Source organism: Helianthus annuus, chromosome 13 (genome assembly GCF_002127325.2).
Source record: "Helianthus annuus cultivar XRQ/B chromosome 13, HanXRQr2.0-SUNRISE, whole genome shotgun sequence".
Classification (NCBI taxonomy): Eukaryota; Viridiplantae; Streptophyta; class Magnoliopsida; order Asterales; family Asteraceae; genus Helianthus; species Helianthus annuus.
The window spans coordinates 71,788,748-71,799,799 of record NC_035445.2 but is presented as its reverse complement, the minus strand read 5'-3'; the positions used below and the strand labels follow the sequence as shown (position 1 = coordinate 71,799,799).

Genomic DNA, 11,052 nt, shown 5'->3' with positions numbered 1-11,052 from the left:
ATAATAGCGGTCGGAAGGAAGGTTATAGCGAGGGCAGAGCTGCTGTGGCGAACAAAGAAAAAGATTACCATTTTGAATTGTTTAAGGAAGATTGTTCCGGTAAGTATGCCGCCAAACGCCGTGAGTATGAGTTTGTTGAATTCGGCATTGTAAAAGCTGTTGAAAAGTTATCCCGGAAGGCGGACGCTGTTGCTTTTCTGAAAAAGGCACTTGGTGAAGAAGGACAAGAGACTGGAGGTGCTGGCCCTAGCCATCAAGAATGAAGAATCCCGGCCTGCGTGCCGTGTATGGCCTTGGATGGCCTTGGATGGCCTTGTAACCGACCGACAATCTCATGAACAATTTCAACTTTATTTTTGTGAACAAGTTACCTGTGTTTGCCTGTGAACATTTAGCTATATATGGCAGCTTTTATGTTAATATTCATCCTTGCTATTTTGTTTGTATGTGAATTTTGCTATCGTTACTGTAAGTCCCGATTAACCGGATCTTTCAATGATATCAAACAACACCAAGTTTGTGCGGAATCCAAACTTAATGTGATTCAAGAATAAATACGAAAAACTGAAAATATGGAAACGAAGAACAATACCGAATCACTTTCAAACTTGCACACGATTCTATTACTATCAACTAGCAAAACCGTCTGGTACAAGTTCCTACACCACTACCAATCGCCTCCCACTCTCTGTTTCTCTGGAAATTCTGTAACTAGGAGGTTCACAAAGGTTCAAACCCTAAAACAAGTTGTAAACTTGTTTATATACTAACTTAAGCCCAAGTCCCTACATGGGCTCCCCTTGGGCCTGCTTGGCCCACATGGCCTAAAGCTTGGCCCAAGTGACCTATAAAGGTCCAAAACCTAATATAAACTAACCCGGTAAAGCCCAGTTTGTAACCATAGCCCGTTGTATTAATTTGATGCGTCAGTCTCACACTTTAGGGCCTAACAATCTCCCCCTAGACTGATGCCATCAAATTGTCTTCATAACTTGAATTCAGCAACATCTTCAACGAGATTTATGGTTGTCGCTATGCTACAGATGTTGTGGAAGTTCTTGACTTCTGAACCCTCAGCACTGGGTCTCTTTCTTCAGCTTTTGTGGTTAGCTTCATATCAGGATCACGATCAGCATTTGCTTGAAAATCTTTGTCAAAAAGAATGTGAGAGGAGGATTCTCAACAACACTTTTCTTCTTCAGTCTTTTTCTTTCAAGCAGGTTCATGGTACTTCTTCAAATGTACTTTCATTGTCAGACGGCTTTTCGTATCCAGTTCTTCTGACTCAGGTACGTCTTGTTGTTTTTCTGCATCAGGCTTCTTCCGCAACTAACAACATCTCTGTCTTCACCAACCCCTGTTCTTGATTGAAATCAAGTTCTGCACATGCTCACAAACTCATAAGCAAACATTTCTTATGCAACAGGGAGAGTACCGCATGAACACTAGGTACATAAAATTTCACGATTTAAATTCTTTTAACGTTTGATGATCAGTCAAATCTTCAAGAACGGTTATAACTTTTAATTTTAGGAAAATCAAATAAGCACTCTATTTTTGGATTTTTTTTGATTTTATAGAAAAACAAGACACTATTTTTGTATTTTGAATTTTCCATTTTTTTTAATTTTTTTTAAATAAGAACTAAAAACAAATAAAAATTCAAAATATAAACAACTACCATAATATACAATTACAATTGCAATGGGATCAAAACTCGTTCTCAGGCAGACTAAGGAACACTTTTCAGTACGAGCCTAATCAGACTGGTCTATGCGATTGCCAATATGTTTATCCACTTAAACTTTAATGCTCAACTTTCAATTTTTCAACTTCGTGATATGTTTAAGGTAATATTATACTATTATACCCGTGTGTCCCATTCCAAGGCATACCCCCGCGATCAAGGTAAGCACAACGATGCATCGTAGCAGGTGAGTATACTGATGTCATCCTTTAAGATATCCTGACTGTGTCTAGGTCTGCATATAATATGTTTTATCATGTTTTGATTTCTTAACAATGAACACCCAAAGAAATACTAATCAAATCCCGGAAATATAAACAGCACACTCTATCATGCAAGTATCTTCCCTACCACATATTTCACAAGTCCAATCCAGATTTCTGAAATCTTAACTGGGAATAGGTTGAGAAGAGAACAGAATAGATCTTTTGCAGAGATGGTATAATATACAGATCAAATGAGTTTTTCTCAATTTGATATAGGTTTCTTGGGGTTTCTTTTGGGCACTAGAGGGCCTCTTTCGGGTGTATTAGATCTATAGCGCGACAACGTACAGCTAGGTCAGCATGTATCTGGATGCAGCAGAAGCTGTCGTTGCCTAGCACCTCCAGGTCAGCATATATCTGGATGCAGCAGAGGAGGTACACGACTTTTTTCAGAGAAGATTTCAGAATCAGATCAAAATTGTGTGTATCGGGATAACATACAGACATTCAAATAGAAATGAGCTAATTCCAAGTGACTTTCTTTCCTGGGGTCATGTACTAATTTAGTTCTGAACAGAAGGACAACCAAGATATCCCCGGATGATTCAACAATATAAAGACCCGAAACCTCAGATGTTGGCTATCTATCAACGCAAGATTTAAGACCATAAAATCATACGCCGTTGGTATGTTACCCACATGGTACATAGTTCGTTATGTTTATATCACTTAGTATCTTTTATCATTTTGAGCGTCAAGCCTATCGACATATCGCAGTAGATCTTAGTCTTTTCAGCTATGGCACCTTACATGTGTTAGTCAAACCCTTTACCACGAACATTTATTTCACTTCCCATATCATGCAATTTTTCTTTTTGGCTTTTTCATTTTTCTAATGTTTTTGTATTTTTCTCATTTTCTCCCCCTAAACTCTATATATGTCTCCCTCTCCCCCTAAATTTGTGCATAAATCTTGTATTTTTGCGCAAATTTACCATTTACAAGAGAAAGGACACTTTCTATACAAGGTTATAAACTAAGAAAAGAGGAAAATATTTTTGTTTAACCGTTCTATCATCAGATTAAAGACTAATCAATATTCAAATCAAAGTACTGAATTTAAACGGTACCTTTTGCTGATCTTTTCTTACTTCTCTCATCTCCTCCAAAGGAAACATATCATCTGTAAAAAAAAATTTGAACTTTTTGCAACAGTGAAATGTTACCCGTTTTTATCTCTGGAACAACCGCTATCAACATTCCAGAGATTGTCAACAGCTCCTCCTTGGTTGTTCCTGAAAATTAAGGAGATTAGTAAGACATGGGTACCCAGGCCATTGTGGTCCTGGGTTTTCCTGAAGCATCAAAGTAAGACACTTCTTTCAAACACAAGTGCCCTTTTGTTTCAAGGATTGGAGACGTTGCTGCCTTGGATTTGGGTTTCCAAATCTGTTTCGGTTTAACAAACGTGTTTGTTGCCTTCGGTTGAGCAACTTTAGCTGATTCAGGTTTGTTAGTTTTAGAAACACATTTTTGTTCCTGAAAAGCTTTGCGTTTGTTTTTGGCAGCGTTCCAATCCCCATCAGAAGGTTTAACCTTGGGATTCACATTCTTCATTGCCTTAGGTGACGATACCTTCATCGGCTTGGAATGGTATTTATCCTTTGGTGTAACCCTCTGATTTTGCACATGATAGGGTATATAGGGACGATGTGTGCAGTTTCTTGCAATATGACCCGCAATGCCACAATTGTAGCAAGTTTGTCTTTTCATCGGAAAGACATTTTGAGCAGCTTGATTTGCTCTAGCAGGTCCTGAAGGACAAACCGGTCCTTTTTGCGTTGGATGCGCCTGCACATTTCTCTTAAACGAAGACGAATTGGGGTGCTTGTATTTGTTGTTTGCAGAAGTCTTGTTGCTCTGAGCACTATTTTTCGTCTTTTCTGCCTTATTGGAGCTTTCAATCACCTTGTCACGAGCCTTATGAGATCGTGATTGTCCTTGATAAGCAGACTTCGTATACCTCCGACTTTGATCTGTTCGTTTTGGCTCATTTTGCTTTTTGTGAACCGGCTCACAAACATCAGCACAAGAGCGTGTATTGGCATTTTGTTGCACATTTGGACGATGAACACAATTTCTAGCAATGTGTCCAGGAATTCCACAGTTGAAACAAGTTTGTCGCTTCAATGTATGGAGATTCGGAGTGCTAGCAACAGTTGCTGATCTGATGGGTCTAGATAACTGAGCTTGCTTAGGTTGCTTTGCTTGTGTTCCATGTGCCTTTTCTGATTCTTTCTGTACCTGTTGATCAGAACTAGCAGAGGCATGAGATTCAGACAGATGATGTTTTTCGTCTTTTATAATTTTATCAGGATCATTTTGAAAAGACGATTCAGTTTCTGTTTTAATTCCCTTATCAGAAACATTTTCTTGTGACCTTTCATTCAATGTGACAACCTCTTCTGTTTCAAAATCTGGTTCAGTTTTAATTTCAAAAGATGTAGAAGTTTCATCAACACGTGTTTCATCAACGCACGTATCATGTGAATCTACTTGTGGTTTACTTTCAGCTACGGTTTCCAATGGGGTCCCACTAGATTCAACATTAGGGACACCCACTGAGACAGATTCAGAAGAGGAATCAGGATACTCTTGAGAAGGAGTTTCAGTGGTTTCACTGAATGTGTCCTGAGGGACCTCACCTGCAACACTGTCATCAACTGAAACATTAGAAACATTAGGATCACACACATTAGCTGAAAAACAATCATCACCACACTTATTGTTCAAATTATCAACACAAACATCATCAGTTTTGCCCAAAACAACAGGCTCACAAGACGAAACATAAGCAGAAAACGACGCAAATAAAGAACGACTAAAAGCAATGTCAGATTCAGTTGGTTCAGAATAAGGTTCAAAATAAGGTTCAGAAATATTTGAAATAATGACTGGTTCACTCCCATGAACATCTCCACACTTTACTTCAGAAATATCATCTGCACATGAAGACGAAACGTTAGTATCAATTGAGCCTTTGGAAACAAAATTTAATGGAGTAGACTTCTGTTTCTCAACTTGTCTGTCACGAGAAGACGACTTGTTGTTTTTGGAACCATAAGTCATTTTACTCTCATTCATCATCTCCTCCTCAGTCATTGGCAGATAAGTATAATTATCATTATATGGAGGAGGAGTCTGATTGTAACCCAAACCACGCCCTTTCTTTTCCTTGTACGCAAGCTGTTGATCGCACAGGTTTTTAACTAGTTTGCTGGAAGAATCAAATTTCTTAATATTAAGTTCATTAATTTGATATCTGTCTCTGATATCTTCCAGTTCCTTAGTTAAAATACATACTTTCTCCTGAGCTTCTAAGAAATGGGCTGTTTTTACACTCACATCATCCTTAAGTTTGATGATGTCCTTTCGCTGAGCTTCAATCTTTTCTTTATAAAGTTTTTCGTTTTTCGATAATGTGAAATTTTTATTTTTTATATCTTGATAATCTTGAATTAGCTCAGCATTGTGTATTCTATAAGCTTCAACCCTTTCCCTACATTCAGGAGTACAGAAAACAGAAAGTGTATCTTCAACAGTCATTTCTTGAACCACAGGTTTGTGAAATATGAACGCCATGATTTCAGCGGATGGTTGATACTTTTGTTCTTCTCCTCAAAACAGAAACCAAACAAGAACCCGTACTCGCTAACTCAAACCCTATCACGCGAATGGACCTGCTTACCGAAACGCACCTCAAAAGCCCGACAAAACAGTTATCACAAACGATTTTTTTTTTAATTTAAAGTAGTAGTATTTATTATTATAATTATTAATAATTAATAATATTATAAAGACTAATGATAAGGTAATGATTATACTAATGATTGAATATTATTATAATGAAATCTAAACAAAACCCTAAACAACTTTGAACGTCTTTTTTTCAAAAATTGTCGCTGTTTTCTTTTCCCGACATCAAAGTGTCACAAAAGCTGATTTTTCTTTTTCTGTAAAACGTAAACAAAACTGAAAACGAAACAATTTACAGTATATGGTAACAGGCGAGATGAGGTTTGAGGTCGAACAAGGTGTGGGTGTGAACGGTGGTCCTGTAAATGCAAGATGATGACGGTTGAGCAGCGTTGAAAATCCGAACTCAATATCGTGATCCGATGATACACGGTGAAGACGAAGGTGGTGGTTTGAAGATGAACGGAGAAGGAACCACGACGATGATGATCGGAAAGATGAGTGGCGTCGACGATGAGGCTAGCAAGATATAACGACAAAGAAGCGGTGATGATGGTGTACGGTGACGGAGGTGATAACCGGAGAGAAAAACCGAGACTGAGTGATAACTCGAAACGGTGGTTGCGACTCGGAATGCTGCGACTCGAGACCTTGTGAGTCGAGACCTCAAAAATTGAAGACTCGAGATCTTAGTCGAAACAGTGGTGTCTACTCGAAAACGCGGACTCGGAACCGTGGTTGCGACTGTGGAGGTTGCGACTGGATGATGATTGCGAGTCAGCCAAGATATATGCTGTCGAGACCGTGATTGCGACTTCGGAACAATGGACTCGGAACCGTGGTTGCGACAGTGGAGGTTGCGACTCAAGACGTGATGACTCGAAACCTTTTGTTGCGACTCGGAATCGGAAACGTGTGTATGAGTTTGCTACTCGTGACCAGTGAAACTAGATGATGAGTCGAGAGCTTTAAATTGATAAGTTGTTAAGTTTGGAATGAGATGGACTCGAGACCAGGAAAACTCGATGATTAAAGAACGGTGATGATACTCCGGTGGTTGCGACTCAAGATGGGATAACTCGAAACCGTAAACAGAATCCCGAAAAAAAAAATTGTAAACAATTGTCAACTCTAATTGATAATTTCAGATGATATTTCGAATGTTTGTTATAGAATGATTTTGGAAACAATTGTCAACTTTCCGAAAAACTTGAGATTTTTTCAAAAATAAAATCTTTTTAATTTTTTTTTTAATTAGAAAAAGTAAATCCCATGAACAGAATTTCGAATAGATCAAATACCAAAATATGATGAGTTTTCCATAAAAACCGATGAATACTTCGAAGAACACGAAGAACGCGAAGAACACCAAATCAAAAACAACGAATATCTTGAATATTTGATATCAAACCGAGCCTAGAAATAGGTTCTAAAGGCTCTGATACCACTTGTAAGTCCCGATTAACCGGATCTTTCAATGATATCAAACAACACCAAGTTTGTGCGGAATCCAAACTTAATGTGATTCAAGAATAAATACGAAAAACTGAAAATATGGAAACGAAGAACAATACCGAATCACTTTCAAACTTGCACACGATTCTATTACTATCAACTAGCAAAACCGTCTGCTACAAGTTCCTACACCACTACCAATCGCCTCCCACTCTCTGTTTCTCTGGAAATTCTGTAACTAGGAGGTTCACAAAGGTTCAAACCCTAAAACAAGTTGTAAACTTGTTTATATACTAACTTAAGCCCAAGTCCCTACATGGGCTCCCCTTGGGCCTGCTTGGCCCACATGGCCTAAAGCTTGGCCCAAGTGACCTATAAAGGTCCAAAACCTAATATAAACTAACCCGGTAAAGCCCAGTTTGTAACCATAGCCCGTTGTATTAATTTGATGCGTCAGTCTCACACTTTAGGGCCTAACAGTTACAATATGTCCATGTGCGATTACTTTGATTTAGGTATCACGAATGAATGATGGCGCTGACAGGTTCTGTTATGTTAGTTACAACGTTTGTTCTGTCGTTTGCGGGGATGGTTCAATTCATGTGTACGAAGTGATCGAGTTACAGGTTATTGTTTTGACCCAGCTATGTTCAGCTTTGAGGGTCCTACAATGTTTATTTACTATGTTGTCGATGCTTTCATGTTTATGTGGGCACGAAGTTTTTATTTGGCGTTTTGTAGGCTTTGGTTGTGTTTTTGACCCAGCTGTGCACTTGGTTGTGACGAGCCTTGGAGGTCTACAACGTTTCCTATGGTCGATCCATTGATGTTTTCGTGTATGCCCAAAGTAATATATGCAGTTGTGACAAAAATTCACATGAGATAGAATAGCCAAACACTTCTTGTATTACTGTTAAATGTGTTGGCAAACGGTCGTTACAGGTACATAAAGAACTTCGACCTTTTACATATAGCACTTCCTTAATTGCTGGGCGTTCCAGGTTCGTGGAACCTCCTTGTTTTCCAATGTTCGTAGCTTATATGCTCCTTTTTCCCAAAACTTCGTCTACAACATAAGGTCCCTCCCACTTGGGGCTAATTTGCCCGGTTTTTCGGCATTAGACGCTTCGTTGTCCCTTAGGACGTAATCGCCGGGGTTAAACGTGCAGATGCAGACCTTTCTGTTGTAATATTTTTCCAACTTTGTCTTGTACTTCGCTTCGTTGATTGCTGCCATCTCCCTTCTCTCTTCTAGAAGGTCTAGGTCTAGCCTTCTTTCTTCTTCATTGTTAATCATATTCATGGAAAGCATTTTTGGGGATGGGAGGCCAATCTCTGCTGGAATCACGGCTTCGGACCCATAGACAAGGCTGAACGGTGTTTCTCCGTTGCTTGTCTTTGGCATTGTTCTATGTGCCCACAGTATGCTTGGCAGTTCGTCAACCCAACCTCTTCATTGTGTTCCTAGCCGTGCTTTGATGTCATCCACTATGCTCTTGTTGACGGCTTCTACTTGACCATTTCCCTGTGGGTGCGCAACCGAGGAAAAGGCGTGCTCGATGTGTAGCTCTTTGAACCAGCGTTGGAGATCGTCGGTAGCAAAATTTGTCCCATTATCGGTGATGATTCTTAGTGGCAACCCAAAACGGCATATGATCTGCTCCCAGATGAACCTTCTAACCACGATAGATGTGGTTGACGCGAGCGCCTTTGCTTCCACCCATTTTGTGAAATAATCAACTGCGACTATTATGAATTTCACTACGCCCGGGGCTTCTGGAAAAGGGCCTACCATATCTATCCCCCACTGTTGAAACGGCCACGCCGTTGTTACTGGGACCAGTTCATTTTTTGGGCGTATTGTTTTTGGGGCGTGCCTCTGGCAGCCGTTGCATTTTCTCAAGATTTTCACTGCGTCTAGATGCATTCCCGGCCAGTAGTATCCGACGTTTATGACTTTGGCTACTACCATCCTCGGGCCAGCATGGATGCCACAGATGCCCTCGTGTACTTCCCGGATCAGGTAATTTGCATCTTCTGGGTCGACGCATCTTAACAGCGGTCCTAAGTAAGATTTTCGATACAATATTCCGTCGGGCATTTGGTAATGTTCGGATTTGTATTGCACTTTTCTTGCTTCGGCTTTGTTCTCCGGTAATATTCCAGATTGAAGATACATGATTATCGGAGTCATCCACGACGTTGTTCCCAATTGAATAACGCTTACTCCTCTTAGTGGTACCGATGGGTTGCTCAAAACTTCAATGCGCACATCCTTGGCCAGGTGCTGGAAACTTGTGGATGCGAGTTTACTTAATGCGTCTGCCGGTTTATTTTCGCTTCGATTGATGTGGTGCACCTTGTAGGAATAGAAGTTTTGTAACAATATTTTTGCTTGATTCAAGTAGAGCGCCATCACATCTCCTTTGGCGTCGTACTGGCCATTGATTTGCCCGGCCACTAACATGGATTCCACATGCGCTTCAATGTGTTTGACTCCCATCTTGATTGCCAATCTCAAACCGGCGAGAAAAGCTTCGTATTCGGGTTCATTATTCGTGCTTTTGAAGTCTAACCTGATGACGTACGTGAATTCGTGTTTGTCTGGACTTACCAGCCTAAGTCCCGCGCATGCGCCATCTTCATTAGACGCGGCGTCTGTGTACAGTAGCCATGGCTCTTCTGTATATTGCCTTTCAGCTTTCTCCATTGCCTTGCACTCTCTATCTTTGTCGTCGGGTACTTTTGTCATGAAATCGGCCAACACCTGGCCTTTGATTGTCGGTCTTGGTCTGAAAACCACATTGTGACCTCCCAGCTCTATGGCCCATTTTGCTAATCTTCCGGATATCTCAGGCCTTGCGAGGATGTTGCCGATGTTGTAATTTGTTAGTACATGAATGACGTGGTTGGCAAAATACCTGCGCAACCGCCTTGATGCATGGATAAGTGCCAGGACTAGTTTTTCCATTATGGCGTACCGTGTTTCTGGGTCGTTTAGAGTGCGAGACACATAGTAAACTGGTGTTTGAATGCCTTGGTGGTCCACGAGCAGAACTGCTCTGACTGCTTTATCAGATGCTGACAGATATAACACTAAAGGTTCTCCTTTTACTGGTGCCGTTAATGTTGGCAGTCTTATGAGACAATCTTTCATCTCTCGGAATGCGCTCTCGGCTTCCGGAGTCCACTGAAATTGGCTTTTCTTCATGCAATTGTGGAGTGTTTTGATAAACGAGAATGACTTTGCTGCGTGATTGGCTAGGAAACGGTTTAGTGCTGCTAGCCGTCCAGCCAATTTTTGCATTTCCTTGATTGTTGACGGTGAAGGCATTCGTTCAATCGCTTGTACCTTATCAGGATTGACTTTAAACCCGTCTTTTGTTACGATGAATCCCAGGAATTTTCCCTCTTCCATGCCGAAAGAGCATTTTGTTGGGTTTAATTTGATACTTACTCCGCGCAGCGTGTCGAATGTCTTTTAAATGTTGACTAACATCATGCTTTCTTCCTTGCTCATGATGACCAAGTCATCCATGTATACTTCGATGTATTTGCCAATAGCATCGCTGAATGTTTCATTCATCAATCTTTGATACGTTGCGCCTGCATTTTTTAAGCCAAACGACATTTTTGTATAGGAATATAGCCCTGTTGGTGTACGAAACGCAGTCTTATCCTCGTCTTGGATGGCCATCTGTACCTGATGATATCCCTTATAACAGTCAAGGAAACATTTCCACCTGAACGTTGCTAGCGAATCAATTTTTTCATCGATATCTGGCAAGGCGTAGCAGTCGCGCGGGCATGCCTTGTTTAGATCCTTGTAATCTACACACATTCTCCAGCTGCCATTTGGTTTTTGTACCATTACAGGGCTCGCCAACC

General features: G+C 40.5%; 3 protein-coding genes across 3 annotated transcripts; all 3 read right to left on the bottom strand.

Moving 5' to 3' along the window:
- Positions 1–3,030: 3,030 nt before the first annotated feature.
- On the bottom strand, positions 3,031–5,595 carry LOC118485776. The gene is made up of 4 exons (XM_035982224.1): positions 4,917–5,595; positions 4,659–4,712; positions 3,589–4,430; positions 3,031–3,042 (listed from the first exon to the last, which is right to left on the bottom strand). Exons 1-4 carry the CDS (start codon positions 5,593–5,595, stop codon positions 3,031–3,033), a joined length of 1,587 nt encoding a protein of 528 aa, XP_035838117.1.
- A 2,635-nt stretch (positions 5,596–8,230) lies between these two features.
- On the bottom strand, positions 8,231–8,569 carry LOC110901041. The gene has a single exon (XM_022147897.1). The coding sequence runs from the start codon at positions 8,567–8,569 to the stop codon at positions 8,231–8,233; it is 339 nt and encodes a 112-aa protein (XP_022003589.1).
- A 48-nt stretch (positions 8,570–8,617) lies between these two features.
- Positions 8,618–10,582, bottom strand: LOC110901040. The gene has a single exon (XM_022147896.1). The coding sequence runs from the start codon at positions 10,580–10,582 to the stop codon at positions 8,618–8,620; it is 1,965 nt and encodes a 654-aa protein (XP_022003588.1).
- Between the last annotated feature and the right edge of the window lie 470 nt (positions 10,583–11,052).